This window comes from Dromiciops gliroides, chromosome 3, assembly GCF_019393635.1.
Source record: "Dromiciops gliroides isolate mDroGli1 chromosome 3, mDroGli1.pri, whole genome shotgun sequence".
Lineage (NCBI taxonomy): Eukaryota > Metazoa > Chordata > Mammalia > Microbiotheria > Microbiotheriidae > Dromiciops > Dromiciops gliroides.
This window is the reverse complement of record NC_057863.1, coordinates 214,527,242-214,546,455: the sequence shown is the minus strand read 5'-3', so window position 1 is coordinate 214,546,455 and position 19,214 is coordinate 214,527,242. Positions and strand designations below refer to the sequence as shown.

General features: G+C 38.5%; 1 protein-coding gene across 1 annotated transcript in view; it reads right to left on the bottom strand.

The window, feature by feature from the left end:
• Window positions 1–19,214, bottom strand: part of ADGRG2 (adhesion G protein-coupled receptor G2) — a 168,794-nt gene that overhangs the window by 23,700 nt on the left and 125,880 nt on the right. The window contains exons 12-22 of the mRNA XM_043994983.1: window positions 15,923–15,962; window positions 15,219–15,253; window positions 12,340–12,434; window positions 11,125–11,191; window positions 9,582–9,958; window positions 5,234–5,405; window positions 3,444–3,600; window positions 2,203–2,346; window positions 1,501–1,623; window positions 582–627; window positions 387–490 (exon numbers count right to left, since the gene is read on the bottom strand). Coding sequence (XP_043850918.1) covers window positions 387–490; window positions 582–627; window positions 1,501–1,623; window positions 2,203–2,346; window positions 3,444–3,600; window positions 5,234–5,405; window positions 9,582–9,958; window positions 11,125–11,191; window positions 12,340–12,434; window positions 15,219–15,253; window positions 15,923–15,962 — 1,360 coding nt within the window. The remainder of the gene's footprint in view (window positions 1–386; window positions 491–581; window positions 628–1,500; window positions 1,624–2,202; window positions 2,347–3,443; window positions 3,601–5,233; window positions 5,406–9,581; window positions 9,959–11,124; window positions 11,192–12,339; window positions 12,435–15,218; window positions 15,254–15,922; window positions 15,963–19,214) is intronic.

Genomic DNA, 19,214 nt, shown 5'->3' with positions numbered 1-19,214 from the left:
CAGTTTTCTCATCTGTAAAAAATTAGCAAGATGCTTGCACATACTTCATAAGGTTGTTGTGAGGATCAAATGAGGTAATATTAGTAAAAGTTCTTTGCAAACATTAAAGCACAATGTAAATACTAGCTTACATATATATATGTGTATATATACATATAACATACATACATAAACACGTATTTGTGTAGGTAAAATCTGTAACAATAAAAATAGCCTTGCATTCTATGCTCCTGTATTTTCATTAGCTCAGGAAAATTAGCCATTCTAAGACATTCAGTTGTGTTTGTTCACTAGTCATTTTATTTGGTAGCTATCACAAGATGGTGTCCATACACTACATAGCACCTAGCCCTTAAAGCTGAGGTCCCTTTAAATTGTTACATTACCAGCAGAACTCCGAAGCTTGTAAGGTGGTTGCAAGAGCAAACTGTTTCATTCATTCTCTTGTCTTTCACTGTGCAGCCCTCAGATGACCAACCTCCTCTGCCACCTGTTAGCATTGTAAAGAATACATATCCTATCAATGAGACCACTGGATGTGTGTGAACTAAGGCAGGGGAAAAGGTAACAGCAACACCTACCATTTTTGCTTAAGTCCCAAAATGCACATTTTACTGTTAAGTTATCCTACAAGGGAGAAATAAGACACTGTTAACAAACACTACATGAGAAAAGTTGGAAAGCAAGTCATATTTGGAAAAGGGATGTGGAATTTACACTTTCTCATTCTTTTTATGCCTTATATTTAGAGGGAGAGTTGTCATCTAAGGTTTGTGTCTAGAGGCAAATGGACCTCACAATCCTTAAATTCCCTTGTTATCTTATTCCCTCAAGCTAATACTGATTTTACTTTCATCGGATATCCTGGTACTTTGTACAATATTGCTCTTAGGCACTTATTGTATTTAAGTTTGTGCATTTGTTTATATTGGATATTACCTCTACTAGATAGTAAAGTAGGGACCATGTCCTTTTTTTCTCTAAGCTCTGAATGTAATGTGTAAGACATAACAGAGAGAATGGAGAGAGAGAGAGAGAGAGAGAGAGAGAGAGAGAGAGAGAGAGAGAGAGAGAGAGGATAGAACATTATTTAATCAGTTACGATGTGCCAGACACTGTGTTGAGCTCCTTCAAGCAGTTTATATTTAAATAGGGGAGAAGACAACATGTAACAGGGATAACACATAACAGCTGGGATAAGTATGTGTTTGGTGTCCATGAAGTTACATGGAAGCCTGATTCCAGGAAAGTTAAGGCAAAAGCTCACCTCCTATTAGAGCCTAAGGTAGTTCCAGGGACAGTCCAAGCACTTGATAAATATTTCTTGAATAAATGAATGAATGAAAGAAGGATGGTGGAGAGGAAGCGCTTCACACACTGGCCTGACTAGAGCCTTGGATGAATTCAAGTTTTCATCCCTCTTTGTTAGAGCTATGACATCTTCCTAGGTTAAATCTACCGAGAAGAATGGTTGGCATAAAATCATCATGAGTGGTTTACCTGGGTAGGACTTGTATTCTGTAGTGTGACAGTCACATTTTCTCTTAAGTCCTTTATTGTTAGATTAGTGACACTTGAAGATATAACATAACTTATCAGAGAGAGATTCTTCAGGGAGGGGTCCTAAAACACCAAAGAATTAATAAAGTGATCAAAGGGAAAAAATCATTAGGCTGACAGATGTTGGGACTTCAAGAGTCCTTAGACTTCCTTGGGCCACCCATGGCAGCAACACTCCAGAATGAAACTGAACCAAATTAAAATGTAATTGGGCAATATTTAACAAAAGAAATAAAAATACAATGGAACATAGATAATGTTAATATGTGATATTCTGAGTCACTATGTGGCCCATAGGGATCCTTAATTCTAAATCCTAGAAGATTTAGGGGCCCCTTTTTCTATCTGAGTTTGACACCACTGGCTTAGTCCAACTCTCTCACTTTTTAGGGGAGGAAACCATGGTCCGGAGACATGGGACTTGCTCAAAGAGATACCCCTGCAGGCAGAGCTGGAACCAAATCCCAGGTTGTCTGATCTACAGTTTGGAGCTCCTTTTATCACTCCCCATATTAAAAGGAAATCAATTGAGAAATGAACATAAATTATAAGCACAATATCTTTTTTTTTAATGAAGTCATTTTATTCACAGTGAGTTTAGGGATATTGAAAGGAAACAGAAGAAACTGGCAGAAACCTTACCTGAAATAAGGTAGGTGTCTCAAAAAAGTTGAACTGGATTCGAGTTGCTAGCTCTGCCTCTTCAGCTGATAAACTGTCCAACAACAGAGTGGGGAGGGTAATAATACCGATACTATTTTCAGGAGCTTGAGTGTCCAAAGTAACCTGAAAATCAATACATAGACATATGATGGATTTCTGGAGATAGTTTAAGAAGGTTGAAGATTTGAAGTAGGGGGGCCCCCGGGGGCAGAAGTCAGTAACAAATTTAAAAGGATGATCTGACAACACTCGATTAGACAATGGGACTGAAGTTAAAGTTATTGCTTGATACCATTTAGGCAGTTTGCCTTCAGCTTAATAAACTACCTTGAGAACTGATAAAGAATGTGGCAGATTTTTACTAGTGCTTGACTACTCTTAGGAAGAAATTACCTTTCCATTTTTCCATAGTGGCCAAATCGAAAAGGAGCTCATGGTATAGTGGAAAGAGCATAGTCTTTGGGATAGGGGGACCTCAATTTAGATTCTCTTCTGGTACTTGTGGGATAGTGTGACAGTGTGGTGCATTAGAAAGACCTAGATTTGGAATCAGAGATCCTCGTTTCAAATCCTAGCTCTGTCACTTACTACCCTACTCTCAAGAAGCTTGCATTTTGATGAGAGAAACAAAATGTACATTAATAGGAATATACAAGATATATGAAGTAGCCTTAGGGGGATTTGCATATGGGAGATGAGCAAAACCAAAAAGAAGGAAGGAATATTTTAACATTGACCAGGAACAAAGGATAGCTGTGGGAAGCTGGCAAATGACAACTGTGGACAAATCATCTTTGTGGACAGCAATAATGGTGGCAGTGGCTTCTTCCATCCATCCATCCATCCATCCATCCATCCATCCATCCATCCATCCATCCATCCATCCCTCCATCCTTCCTTCCTCCCTCCCTCCCTTCCTCCCTCCCTCTCTCTCTCTTTCTCTCTAGCAATGGTTTCAAATGATGATGAATCTAAAGGTGAAATGCCAAATAAGGTCCATCAGGTCAATGAACAAACTTTGCATGTGCCCTAGGTGGGAATGTCTCTTCACTCCCTAACCTTAATACCTCCTCCCCACATACCGTAATTAAAGAAGCATTATTGTCAAATGTTAAATATAATAAAATAGCTCAAATTACATTGAAATACAAATTGTACTGAAATAAAATGAGATAAGATGAAATATTTCCACATTAAATAAAAATAAAGGTACTATTTACCTGAAGATCTGAAGGATCTTGGGCAGCAAAAGTAGTTTTGGTGAAGGTGCTGGCATTGGTTTTGACTACAGCCAGAGCCAAAGAAGGTGAGGTAAAACTGATGGTCTTGTTTGAAAAATTCAATTTAAAGCCAATATCATCCACTACTTTTAACAACCTATTATAGAAGAGAAGACAGTTCAAAATATAAATTCTCCTTGTTTCTAACTGATCATTAATCTCAGCAGAATACACTCTCCAGAATGAGTGTTTCAGAACTGGGAGGGACTTCAAAGATACCTAGGCCAGTCCTCAGCTGTGGCATGAATTACCCCTTAACAACAAACAGGGCTGGATTTGTCATCGGCTGTCCTGTGCCAAGTCAAGTCGTGGCCCTGTTATCTATGTGACTTTGGGGAAGTCCTTTACTCTCTCTGGGCTTCAGTTTCTTCATCTGTAACATGAGAAGTTTGGACTAGACGATTTATAGGATATCTTCCAATTCTAATTCTTTGATCCTATAATCTTCTACCTGAAGATTCTTCAAATATTTGAAGACATTGATCATTTGTCCTTCCCGTCCTACTCCACCCCAACACACACATATGTGAACACCAAGTCCTTTCTTTCTAGGGCTAATATGGCAGAAAAATTGGAACCACAATCATTTCACAACATTTTGATGGACTAACAGAGATTCCCCTGACCACCTGATGGCGTCATGGTGAAAAGTAAGGAGGAATAAAATTAAACAAGTTATGTAAAGAAGATAGTCTTATACACTGTTGCAACCACTATTTGTTTTCCTTGGATAAGAGACACACCCCTTCAGTCTTGTCTAAATGGTTACCTCAACCCTTCAGTATAGTCCAAAAGGATTTCTTTCACAACTGTAAAAGTATTTGGTCACCTCCCCTTGCCTCCTAACACTTGAACAAGAAACTTCTCTCATTCCAGTAACAAATCCTGTCAGCTACATGCCAAATATTCCCCTAGAAGGCCTCTTTTTCTCCTTTGGACTATTCCCCCTTTCCTACCTCTCCTTCTCCTGTGAAAGGTGTTACTTATCTATCCTATGTTGTCACAGAATGCTGCTGACTGACCATGTACTTGAGTAGGCCTGAAAAGTTATAAAAATCAAATAGGTATCCCAGGAATTTAAAAATGATATCTGCCTTCTTCCTTAGCATGCTAATACATTTCTTTGCTTTCAGTTTGGCCTCCAGTCTCTGACCCAAAGTCATTGTATCCTCATTGATGGTATGTTTTTTGTTTTTTGTTATTTTTGGTGCGGCAATGAGGGTTAAGTGACTTGCCCAGAGTCACACAGCTAGTAAGTGTCAAGTGTCTGAGGCCAGATTTGAACTCAGGTCCTCCTGAATCCAGGGCTGGTGCTTTATCCACTGTACCACCTAGCTGCCTCCATGATGGTATGTTTTTTCAAGAGGTCTCAGCCTCTTGGGTTGAGAGAATTCTTTAACACTAAACATGCCTAATTCTTATAATTGCTTTTCATGCTATCTTTGGATTTCTTCAAAATCCTTTAAATAAACTTCAGCTTTTTAGAACTATAAGGGATGAAAATTTAGAGTATTTTCGAGGTGGAAGGGACCAGCTTGTTAATGTTCCTCCAGATTGAGTCGGGGGGGGGGGTAGATTATAGCAAGACTATCATTTCTCATGCTCTGGAGACCATGCTTCTATATGTAGCCAATATTTTAGACTTAGTGTTGGTATACAAGATCATTTCTGGTTTCTTTATCTCCTGAAGAAGTAACCTGGGTTCTGTTGGTTTGGAAACCAACACATACCTTTGAGACAAAGGGGTGAGCAGGGCTGGTGGGGCATGGAGGAGTCTGCTCACTTCACGGATCATTTCCTCTGCAAGACTAGGCTCCAAGCTGTCTGCAGACAGAGACTTTTCCATTTGGGATACTTTGTTCTCAATTTCAGATGCACTTATGCTGCTGGTGGTAAAATTTTCTATGGCAAAGAAACAAATCTTCACTTAGCACAATAATCACATAGGGGAGTAATGAAAAATTATCATCAGAAATTTGGCTAAGCGCAGGTGGAACAGATGTCAGCCTGTGACCCAAAGGAAAAGCGAGGATCCGGGAGGAATTAGAGAAACAGTTCCTATATACCTCTTGTAGCTGATCGTCACCATTCTCCCTGGCCTAATGTATACTACTTTGTTCCCAAGAAATCAACTACTGGAAGGAGAGAGAAGTGGTCTGCTTCCTCACCCACTACCCAGATGCTAGATAGACCCTCCACTGTTTTCTCCAAGCTTTTTCATTGCTGCTTATACTCACTATATACTCCTCCTGTATGTTAAGGAAAGGGGTCTTTGGACACTCTATGTGAATTGGAGACAAGTAGGTTATAGTCTTCATTAGAGCAACATTCTCTCCACCAAGAGCTAGGGAATTGATCTAGTTGTGGCTTAGGGTATGGGGAAGGGACAGAAAAAGGGAAATAGCCCATCAATAGTGAGATAAGTCCCTTGGAATCTAAGTCTCTTAAGGGGAATGAATGGGGATAAATACTGGTCAGTGGTTCTCAAATTTTTCTTTGCTCATTGTATGGTATTATTTGCCATGAGGCATTATGGCATGCTGAACAGTTGTCAACAAATAAGAGCTCTTGGGAAGTTGTTCTTCCAGACTAATTATCTGGGCCTTGGGATTCCTCCATGTCTCTGTCTCCTCTTATTTCTCCACTGCCTTATGTCTTTTCATCTTTAAGATTTGTATTGCAGGAGGTGGTTGTATCCCTTGGCATGGAAAGGAGCTATTGTGAACTTCCCAATGCCAAGCCAGGAAGAGCGGGCAGCAAAATTTGGTTTGGGGTGGGATATAGGGTGGAGCTAGCACCTGGGAATGTGGAAACTTTAGAAAGGGGAATGGGGGTGAGATGACCTTTGGAAATAGACAAAGGTTAGCAATTCTTATCATTCAGAAGGACGCTTCTGTTTTCTTTGGTTTCTGGTGGTTCATAACATTCATAGCAATCTTAAACGGAGCTGGGTTTATGGTGAAGAAAGAAATAGGTGGTTTATAATTTTTTATGTTTTAAAATGGATAAATGAAGAGCAAAATTTTGCAGCACACTTCTGCCATGGCAGAATAATTGGTGTAGGTTCTGTGTGGAAGATGAACAAACATTTCAAAAGTTGCACTCTGGTTTCCATTAGAAACATTGTGATTCAATGGGTTTAACACTTATGTATTCGAGTGTGCATTCAAGTTAATTTAATTTAGCAATAGAGTACAAGCCACTGTGGAGAGATAGAAAGAAAATACTGCCCTTGTCTCTAGGAAGTTGGCAATCTATTAAAAGTCTCTCTCTGTCTCTGTCTCTGTCTCTGTGAATGAGTGAAAGTGACAGAGAAACAGAGAGACAGAGACACACACCCATACATACACAAAGACAGAGACCCTGAACTGCTTATGTGCTTATATATACTGATTAAACCTATGTACATATTTTTTTTTTCTCCAGGCCAAAGCAAAACTTGTGGAAATGAGAATATTTTGAAAGTACCCAAATGTTTAACTTTAAAATCCAGTGAGAATAACCCAGGAAAGTTAATAGGTCTTGTGACACATTCTAACTTTCTTTAATTTGAACTGAATTTTTGTTGTTTTCTGTGATACCTCATGGTCTTCAATATCAGCACAGTGCCTGGAACATACCAGGCATATAAATAAATGTTTATTGACTGACTGGCTGACATCTTGCTTTGCTGTTATTGTCGCTGAATTGTTCAGTCATGTCCAACTCTTTGTGACCCCATTTGGGGTTTTCTTGGCAAAAATTCTGGAGTGTTTTTTATTTCCTTCTTCAGTTCATTTTACAGAGGAGAAAACTGAGGCAAACAGGGTTAAGTGACTTGCCCAGGGACACACAGCTAGTAAGTGTCTTGAACTCCTGAAGATGACTGGCACTCTATCTGCTGTGCTGCCTAGCTGCCCTGACATCCTGCTAGTTTGGTTCTTTTCACTTCTGTGAAGTTGCCCTTAAATTCTCTTGGCTTCTAAAGCCCATCTGTTAAAAGAGAAAGAGGTAGGTGCAGCTAGGTGGTGCAGTGGATAGAGCACCGGCCTTGGAGTCAGGAGGACCTGAGTGCAAATCTGGCCTAAGACACTTAACACTTACTAGCTGTGTGACCCTGGGAAAGTCATTTAACCCCAACTGCCTCACAAAAAAGAGAGAGAGAGAGAGAGAGAGAGAGAGAGAGAGAGAGAGAGAGGGGGGGGCAAGCAAAAAGCAGTTCTAAGTTACAAGTAGAAGCTCAGGATTTTATTCAGGAATTTAGAAAACACTGATAGAGGAATCCTATGATCTCTTCCATCTCTTATTTGTGAGTCAATCGGTGTGAGTACATTTAGCTCAAAGGCTAGGACAATTGACTCTTATTTCCCTGCTAAGCTCTTGGGTGCTGACAGAGGACTTGGCTTTGGTTTCTATCCACCAAATGGAACAAATTTCTGAAGGAAAGTCCAGCTGTCACTCATTGAATTTAAAATCTGGAAAATATTCACAATGATTTTAGTTTCCTTCCCTGCTATTTGTCTCTTTTTTTCTCTTTTCTGCAACTTAATAAATATCCGAGGGGACACACTTCTACATTTTTTTTTTCATTCGAACAGCTCTCAGACCAAAAGTGCTTTTGGAATTTTAAAAATAGCCATTTATAAACTTTTTCTTCTCCTTTACCTCATGAGGACAAGGAAACCTACTCTTGTCAACTGATGTTTCTCTTCATCTCAAAATGATTTCCGGGGCAGCTAGGTGGTGCAGTGCATAGAGCACTGGCCCTGGAGTCAGGAGTACCTGAGTTCAAATCTGGCCTCAGACACTTAACACTTACTAGCTGTGTGACCCTGGGCAAGTCACTTAACCCCAATTGCCTCACTAAAAAAAAAAAAATGATTTCCTCATTATCTTGGTCAAACGAGTCAAACTCAGCTGTATTTGTATTTTAGGAATGATTTCATGGGAAGTTGATTTTTTTTTTTTTTTTAGTGAGGCAATTGGGGTTAAGTGACTTGCCCAGGGTCACACAGCTAGTAAGTGTTAAGTGTCTGAGGCCGAATTTGAACTCAGGTCCTCCTGACTCCAGGGCCGGTGCTCTATCCACTGAGCCACCTAGCTGCCCCAATGGGAAGTTGATTTTAAAACTGATGAGACAAACTTTTGGTGTTGCAGTAAGGTATAATAGCTCCTATTTCCACAGTACTTCAAGGTTTGCAAAGAGCTTTATATATATATTATTGATTATTTTCATAACAACCCTGTGAAGTAGGCACTATTATTACCCCATTTTACAGATGAGGAAATTGAAGCTAAGAGAGATTAAGAGATTTACTTAGGGTCACACAGCAAGTAAACAGATGGGACAGGATTCAAACTCTGATTTTTCTAATTCTAATTCCAACATTCTATAAACTAGGGTGTTGAAATAGGTTTGAGAGACATAGTTTCTGGGTAACTTAATAATTTTATTAATAATGGCAGCATTTTAATAGAAGGATGGTCATTTGGCTATCTCTGTTAGACCAAAGACCCCTCATGGAGCTGGTCTTATGGTTTATATGTCCTTGGAAGAGCAGATGGTCCTGACGATGGTGATCAACTCTGATTGGTTAACAATTAATGAGAAAATGAATACTACAGGGAGAAGGTGGGATATATTACAATGAGGGTCTTGGGGTAGATGACTTAGATCACCCAAATCTTGGTCAAAGATACTTCTCAATTTCCACATCACCTGTCTCACAAAAAGGAAAATTGTGTTGATTCCCAGATATGTCAGAGTAAACACAATGAACAGGAATGTACACATTACCCCAAACTTAGAATTTCTTTTACTGTCTTTGGTTAGATCTCAGCCTTTGTGGCAGGGTAAGTGCTTTAGAAAGATTTCCCACACCATTTGGCTTCTGGATGAGGAAGTAGAAAACAGTAAATACCTTGGTCCCAATACAATAATTATCAAATATGAGAGAGAAACAATAATTTCTCACACCACCGTGCAATCTAGTTCCCTCAAGAAAGGAGCCACATAGTTTAATTGCAAAATTTGCTACCCAGAAGGCTAATAGCTCCAGTATTTTATGTTATATTCTTAACTTGGTTTTTCATACTTACCTGTAATTCCATGAGGTAATCTAGTCGAGAGGTCAGTAACAGAAGTAGAGATGTTGGTAGATGGGACTGAAGAGTTAATAGAAGGAATGGAAGATCTTGTTTCCAGGGTGCTTGGTGTGGAAGCCTCTGGTTGAGGCAGCCCAGAGACACTTTGACTGGATGGTTGAGTGGGAGAAAGATGAATATCCCAGGTCGCAGACTGAATGAAAGGTGTATTAAGTCCGTTCCCAGATGATATATTTGGAGGAATAAAAATTGGAGTAATTTTAGGTGGAAAGGTAATGAGAGGAGAAGCTGGAATAGATTTGCCAGTAGAAGGAAAAACTGGACTGGGTAGATGACTAGAATCATGACACTTGACTGGGTCTTTTAGTTCACTAAAAAAAAGGAAAAAGAAAAAGAAACAAAAATCCAAGAAAACAAACATGAGCCATAATTGAAGGTTTTAGAGAACTATCTCTAGCATACCTTTTAAAATTTACTACAGTTGGGGGAGAAGGGGCTGATGGCAGAATTCTGTCACTCCTACATCTTCTGCTCTCTCTACCCCAACACTCAGAGCATCGAACCAAAGCTAGAGGCTGCTAAGTAACATAGAGAACTTCTACAATAAGACTCACCTAAGATTACTATGATTCCTCTAGTCCAATCCTAGAGCGTCTATAAATGCCCTAATGTATTGAGAAGGAAGGCCTTGCAGCACGGCACGGACAGCATTCTGTGTAATTTAAGATTCTAAATGTGGATTCTAATCTGTTCCCCCAGATTTGGGGGAAACTGACTAAAATCACTGATAAAACGAGTTTAGGTTTTTAAGGGTTTATTGAAAAATAGAAAGAAAAAGATTGAAAACAGAATTCCAACAGCCTGGCATTCCTATCTTTCCTCAAATTTCCTGTGAAGTCCTCTGCCGCCACCACCACCATCAAGTCAGGAACCCAAAAAGAGAGAGAGCTCTCCACACAGGCCCTCTTTCCTCCTTCCTGTCTCCTCCCAGAAAATAGGAGGCTCCTCAAGTTGATTGGCTGGTAGCCTTGATAGACAGCACCCATGAGCAAACGTCATTTCCTGACGCCAAGGAAAAGCCACATGGCCTTGCCCTCTGAGGTATTTTCCTCATGGCGGAGCTTTCCCACAGCAAGTCTCCAGTAGGTGGCATCATTCTAATCATTCCAATTCAAATGTCATTTGCATTTCATTATAGCAAATGCTATAGACAGATGAGCATACTTGAGGGGTCCAAGGCTTTGAAATTTCTCACACATGGAGTGAATTTGTCTTTTCATTCCTTCAACATGCTACATTCTAATCATGAATAAAAATGACTTTTGGATTATCTGTGATTTTGGATAATGGGTCCTAGGTGCTGTCTGTTGTGGTACAGTCATAACACCCATGCAACATAGACAATAACACAGCATCATCTTAAATTAAAATTCCTTCAATGTGCAATTTTAGAATCTCTCACTCAGTGTTATTAGAGAATAACTAAATCAGATGTTCTTTTTTATTACGGAAAGTGATAGAACTTCTGTTTACATACCATTGTAATTCTTCTAAATCTTTGGGACTTGAAGGGCAATGTGTCTTGAAGGAGCAACAACACTGTTCTAAATTGTGCAAGAAGGAAAAGAATATGAACTCTTGTTAGCCATCCTGAATTCAACACAGTTGTCTAAACAAAATATTACACAGAGGATTATAGGTATAGAGATCTAGAAAACCCTAGAGGCCACTGAAATCAATGCCTTCATTTTAGAGATGAGAAAACTGAGGCACAGAGAGGTTATGTAATTTGTCTAGGGTCATACTGCCAGCAAGTGTCTCAGGCAAGCTTTGAATACACATCTCACTGACACTAACTACATCCTGTGACCTATCCATTATTCTATGCTGCCTCTCCATTAGTTCTCATAAGTATATTGTGATAGTACTATATAGTACTATAGTGTAATAGCCTGAAATTGGTTATATTGGTAGAATGTAGGCTTTTTCTTTGTATTCTTAGAGCATAGCATATTACTGTGCTGAATAAATGCTTATTGCTGGATTGGTCATATAAAATGGCTTCTAGTAGTCTGGCTTTTTTTCCTTGGAATTATTTGGATTTTTAAAAAATAATAACATGCCTGCTATCTATCTAGTACATGTTCTATGGACATATGAAGAATTCTTTATTTCCCTCCAGTAACTGTGTGTGGTAGGTACAAAGGAATCAAATTTATTCCACCTAAAATTTGAAATATAAATTATGGGTTTTTTGTTTTTGTTTTTTGTGAGGCAATTGAAGTTAAGTGACTTGCCCAGGGTCACACAGCTAGTAAGTGTTAAGTGTCTGAGTCCGGATTTTGAACTCAGGTCCTCCTGAATCCAGGGCCAGTGCTCTATCCACTGTGCCACCTAGCTGCCCCATAAATTATGTTTTAATAATTAAAATATGCGTGCAGGAAGTGGAACTGGGCCCATGATTTCATTGGTGTAGGGAACTCCTAGGTGAAGAAGCTTTTCCTAAAAATGTAGGTTAGCAACTGCTCTGTAATTAGAGTCTTGGTGAGCTGTCTGGGATGCTGAAATGCTAAGTGGCTTTCCAAGGGTTACATAGCCAATATATGTCAGAGGTCAGTCTTAAACCAAGGACCTCTTGGCTTGGAGGTCAACTCTGTATCCAATGTTCCATGATGTTTCCCACAATACAAGTTTTCTTAAAGGAATAAACAATCTGAAAATGAATATCACAATAAGAATAAAGAGAACATACCTATTAGACGCACTTCTATTTTCTTTAAGGTAAGCAGCAAAGGGCAGATGTTCACTGTCATATTCACTTTTATTGTGAATGTACAATTTGATATGCTACAGTGTGGAAAGAAATCCAAAAAAGAATTGCATATCTAACCAGGATTTTGGGAAGTTTGAAATGTAAGTATACATATGTATATATATTAAATGTATGCATATATGGAATATTTTTAAGCACAGAGAACTTATTTTTGTCCAGTTGCAAATTCTCCCCTTCTCCCATCCAATGAGAAAGCAAGAAAAACAAAACCTATTATAAAAATATACAGTCATACAAAACAAATTTCTGAATTAGCCATGTTAAGCATATTCTTGACCTCCCAAATCAAATGATTGAAGAAACTTTTACAATATTTCTCCTTTTATACATATTTACAAGGATAAATACATATATACTTATGTGTATAGTTAGTTAGCCAGCCAGCCAGTCAGTCAGTTAGCAAAGTAAAGTTCTCATGTGGTAATGAAAGACATTGCTTGGCAGAGATTTCCCATAGGGACAGAAAACAATAGCTCCTCTAAATACCTCTGGTGTTCTAATCTGAATAGCCCTGCTGGTCACTGAAGGGGCTTTGCATTTTTTTTTGTTTTATTTTAGCTAAGATGAAAAGGCTTGATTATAATAATAATGTATAATAAAACTATTACTGCTGCTGCTGCTGTTAATATTACTACTATGACTAGCAGTGGGCATTTATATAATTACAGGTTTGATCCAGAAAATAAGTTACAATTAAATAATGTTTTAAGGGTTACAAGCACTTACATACATTATGTCATTGCTATTTACTACAACCCTGTGAGATAGAGTGCAAAATGCAACCTCTCTATTTAAGATGAGGTAAAGTAAGACTCAGCAAAGTTAACCTAAAGTCATAGAGCTAGTAAAAAGTGGAGACAACTTGAAACCAGGTCTTTTGGCTCCGTGTTAAGTGGGTTTTCCCCTCACTACATCTCATTGCACCCCCTATGTATATGTATATGTATATGTATATGTATATGTATATGTATATGTATATGTATATGTATATGTATATGTATATGTATATGTATATGTATATGTATATTCACATCCACATCACATCCACATCCATCCATCCACCCATCCATCTATCCGTCTATCTATCTATCTATCTATCTATCTATCTATCTATCTATCTATCTATCTATCTATCTATCTATCCATGCTTTCTGCATGTGTGTATGTATGGAAATAGAGAGAGGGTGAGAGACAGAGAGAAATATAGACAGAGGCAGAAACAAAGAGAGATAGAAGAGAGAAGGACAGAGAGAAAAAGAGGGAGACAGGAGAGAGAGACAGAAGAGAGAGAAGTAGAGAGTGAGACAGAGATAAGCAGAAGAGAAAGACAGATTGAGAGAGAGGGAGAAACAGAGATAGGCAGAGACAGAAAGATAGAACAGAGACAGACAAAGGAGAGACAGAGACATAAAGATAGATACAGTGATAAAGAGACAGAATGAGAGAGACAGAAACAGACAGAAGAGAGACAGAGAGACAACAGAGAGAAAGAGGGAGGCAGAGACAGAGATAGAGGCAGAGGCAGATAGGAGAGAGGGAACATAAATCTCCAATAAGATTCCATTAATGTAGTGAGCTCCCAGTGAGGAGATTCTGTATCTGCAATTGTTTTTCTGCATATTAGAGTTTTACAATTTCCCTCCCAGACCACTGAGAGGTTATGGCTTGTCCAGGGTCACTCAGCCAGTATGTATCTATCACAGGCTGGAGTTGAATCCAGGTCTTGTTGACTCAAGCTGGTTCTCTATACACTATACCAGGGTGCTTCTTGTATACTTGATATAAGGTAATATGATATACCTTAATTATATTATTATAATATTGTTCTGGGGCAGCTAGGTGGCACAGTGGATAGAGCACTGGCCCTGGAGTCAGGAGTACCTGAGTTCAAATCCAGCCTCAGACACTTGACACTTACTAGCTATGTGACCCTGGGCAGGTAAGTCACTTAACCCCAATTGCCTCACTAAAAAAAAAATATTGTTCTGAGGTGCCAACATACTATTCCATTTAAGACAGAGCATCAGCATGCCCATTTACAGGCATGATGAATAAAACATAATACTGTAGGTCTGTTTCTCTTGCTAGCACAAACAAACCGGATATATTGAGACTTCTACCCTTAAACTATTGGATTATTCATCTAGGAATATCTTTAGGGATAGGTAGTACAGATTAACACCTAAATCATTCCTATAGGGATGCTATGACCCTTAGCAAAATGTATCTTTCCTCCTCCCACCCCTTTACCTCTTTTTTTTCCTCACTCTCTCTTCTCCTCTTCCCCCTTGTACCAAGATTTTTTTCTGCTTTTCCTTTTCCCTTTTTCTTCTCCTTTGTTAAACCTTGGTCTGCCAGTGGTGCCCAGACACATTTTTTAATGATTGGTTGCACTCAAGACTAAATATAACCTTATTTCTACCAGTAAGACCAGATCTAGGTGGGAGTCAAAATGCCTGAACTTAAATCTGTTAGCTCATCTGCAGAATACCTACAAGACCTTGGATGCCTTGCTTAACCTCTGTGCTTCATTTTTGTAAAAAGGACATAACACCATTTATCCCTCTTTACTTCTAAGATGTGCTCTAAAGAGGAATGAGATAATAGATGTGAAAGTACTGTGAACTTTTAGAAGAAGAACACTACATTAATTTAAATTATTGTTCTGCATGATGCCCTGGAATACCAGATGGCTCTAAATTAGAGATGAGGCAAATAAGCATAACTAGGACTGGGAAGTATTATATTTCTTATTAAAAGTTAAAGAATATAATTTAAGAATTTTAAAAATGACTGACCTTTGGTTCTGTGTGCTGCATGCTATAACATAAGACTGAAAGGGGGAAAAATGTTATTTTGGCAAAGTGAAATCTGTCAAGTACCTGAACCCAGGGATTCACTCAGAATCACAGAATCTAAGAAATGCATAAGATTTGAAAGGTCGTCTACTCTAGCTACCCAAAACAACTCTGACAGACAGTCATCTAGGCTCTACATGAATACTACTATAATGGAGAACTTGATAATAATAATAACTGATTTACATATATTTATACACACATGCATATATGTATATATACATATACCTATTTTTGTGTATATATACAGTAAAGTAGTTATGTATGAATATCTAAAATATAATAAAAGCCATATATGTATATATGTGTACATATGTATGTATATATATAACCGCTTTGCTGCACAAATCAGTCTTTTCTGCTGTTGGATGACTCAAATGATTAGGGAGATCTTTCTCAAATTGAGCTCAAATTTGTCTTCCCAGAACTTTCATCTAATGGTCCTAGTCCTGCCATTTGGAGCAACACACTTCAAATCCCCCTTCTTTATGACAATTCTCTGAAAATTTAAAGATACTGATATCTATCTTCTCAGAAATATAGTAGAACAATATCCCTTACTGTTCTTCCCTGACCCCCATTCCTACAACAGCCCCACCAAGTACCCATACTAATGAGTAAATCAAAGGAATAATCATGCTTACCTCGCTTAGGCTTTCCAGTGTTTTGTTGAGTTCTGAAAGTCTGTAAAATAATGGGATTTGAAATTAAATCAGCTTAAGAAAGCTATTAAATAATTTTATTGACAATAAAATAGGTATACATTTCTTGTGTATGACATTTATAATGTTGATATTGTAAGGGCCAAATTTAGTATGGGAAGAGTTCATTGGGTGGCTCGCCTTAATATTGGGGTAAGAAAGGAAATAGCCTCTTTCAAAAACACAAAACAGGTTTTATTAATGGGAACAAATTCAAAACACAAGTGGGATTAATAGAACTAGAAACAATGTATAAATCTCTGGAGTAAAAAGGCCCCGTGCACTCCGAACCTGCCTCCAGAACAGCCAGCTCCAAAGAGCTAGCTTTGCCTCAAAAAACACAAACTCACCACCACCCGAAATCTGTAGCTCTAAGGAGAATTATCTTGCAGTCTCTTCTGTTTTTGTCTGAAGTTCAAACACCAGCAGCTCCTCTGACTGTCTCTACCTTCCTCCCCCGTTTCTCTCACAACATTCTCCTCAGAAAAACTCCCTAACTGCCTTTTCCTCTAATTCCTCTAACTGTCTCTCCCACAGGAAGGGGCGTTTTTTAGCCATGCTGAGTCTCCAATTGGCTCAGATACCCAAATGGACTGTTAGGGGAGGCTTAGTTACTTAGTTTCCATAAATGTTCCCTGTGGTCAGAATTCCTCTTGTTTGTTCAATTATCTACCAAAGTACACACCCATCTTCTCTTAGGCTTTTCAAGCTTACATTTCTTTCAGTCTGACCATAATGAAGCAAAGATAGGGTTATGAAAACCCCGAATTGCAATGAATTCCTTACAATATTAAGGGAATGTTTGGGAAGGGGTATAATAAGAGATATCTCTTAGGAGTGAATCTCTCACACAATGAAAAATGATATGCATTGATTTAAATTTTTTTTTTTTTGCAGGGCAATGGGGGTTAAGTGACTTGCCCAGGGTCACACAGCTAGTAAGTGTCAAGTGTCTGAGGCCGGATTTGAACCCGGGTACTACTGAATCCAAGGCCGGTGCTTTATCCACTGCGCCACCTAGCTGCCCCCAAATGATATGCATTGAGAATCTGAGTTTCTGTTCTGGATTTGTAATGAATGACAAGATCTTACAGGTGGACCTGAATTCCAGTTCATCTATAGAATTTTGCTATTCATTACAAGTGTGTGAACAAAGAATCAGTTCTGTAACTACACAGGGAAAGAAACAGGGCTAGTATTAAGCAAAATTTCAAAGGAGAGGAAATTTGTCTTTGGTGTTCTCCCACTTCCCAATCTATATTCCTCTTCCACTTTTTTACACTTCCTTTCCTTACACCATGAGCACTTCGTACCCTAATTCTCTACTAGGTCAGCATTCCCCAGCCCCAGTGCACTCTGAATGTTCTCCTCAGAGAACACTGTTGTCTTTAGATAAATTCCCATGATCTACAATCATATCTTCTTCCTTCATCCTTCTTAATCCTCCCCTATAAAAAACTCTTCATTCCCTTAGTGTGGCTGATAGCTTGGAATAGAATCTGATGAAGTTAATCCATACTAAGGTATGCATAATTGAATTCAGGCCTTCATCTGGGGCCTTAAGAAGATGGGGCTAAGAAGAGAGAAAATTCAGGGATGGTTACCCATCAAAATAGTCAAAGCTAATGTGACCCTACTAGAATTAGTGAGTTACAGACACACTAAACTATCTACTGTTTCCAAATGCATGTGAGTAAAATGGCCTGTTAATTAAGACAATATTTATCATCAAACTGAATAAAAACATTTTTTCTTTTTAGATCTATTTTTCCCTTCAAGGATCTTTTACACCAATTGAATAAACATTTATTAAGAGCCTACTATGTTCCAGGCATTGTGCTAAGATCTGGGCATACAAAAAAAAGATGCAAAGATCATCCCTGCCCTCAAGGAACTTACAATTAAATGGGGAAGACAATATACAAACAAATATATACCAAACAAGCTAAATATAGTATAAATAGGATATAATTTAAAGAAAGCAAGTATTGGAATTAAGAGGATTTAGGGAAGGCTTAAAGGATTAGCTACACACACACAGATTTCTATCTGAAGGAAAAATACAAATGGATAGGTCACAAAGGAAATTAAAATTCAGATACAACATCCACCAAGTCCCAGATCCAACTGGTTGAAATCTGTTAGTTTTATGTGCTCCAGACCCATCTTTGCTACATGTTATCTATTCCAAGTGTAATTATAATGTATTTTTCTGGGAGGATTGAAAACAATATTTTGACCTATTTGAATATGGGTCAAAATTTCATTAATATCTGGTGAGATTTTTGGAGAGTTGGGAGATTTCCTCAAAGCAGGAGAGTTCACAGCATGCAAGGCTGACTAATCACTGTAGCTATGGCATTGTTTTTAATCTTTATTTTATTTTATTTTTGGCTCTTTTTAATCTTTATAATGAAAAAAGTATAGGTTACCCATTTTAGGTGATCAAGAAAAACTATAATTGTTCCCTGGTGTATGCCAACCTAAAGAAGGACATTTTGGAAGTATTTGTAATGTATTTGAGAATGCTACTTATGTATGCTTCTTTGTATGAATTTCTTTGTATTTTCTTCTTCAAACTGTTGTTGTTGTTTGTTCTACATTATTGAAGAGGACCATGACATCAGGGTGATGTCAAGATTTGCAGTGAATTTTATTTAAGTGAGTGAGGGCTATGCAAGGTCACCAACCTCACTCTCTCCTCCAGAACCATTGGGGTTCAGTGGCAAGATATATATCCGGATGACTGGAGATGGCACCAGATGTTTAAGGCAACTGGGGTTAAGTGACTTACCCAGGGTCCCACAGCAAGTAAGTATCTGAGGTGAGATTTGAACTCAGGTCTTCCCAACTTCAGGGCCAATGATCTATCCACTGTGCCACCTATCTGCCCTCTTCTTCAAACGAAATGTCTAGGAAAGGTATGCCTTAGACAATCAATCAATTAGCATTTATTAAGCACCAATTATGTGCCTGGCACTGTTCTTGGCTCCAGTGATACAAAGATTAAAAAACATTGTTCCTGCTCTCAAGGAGCTTGTAATGACATTCAATGAAAATCTGACCTCTCCAAAAAAGGCATGAATTCTATTGTTCATTTGCTCAGTCCAACTCTTCCAGACCCCGTGGACCATAGCACTCCAGGCTTTTCTATGCTTCACTTTCAAAGTCTGTCCAAGTTCATATTCATTGCTTCCATAACACTATCTATCTATTTCATCCTCTGCCATCTGCT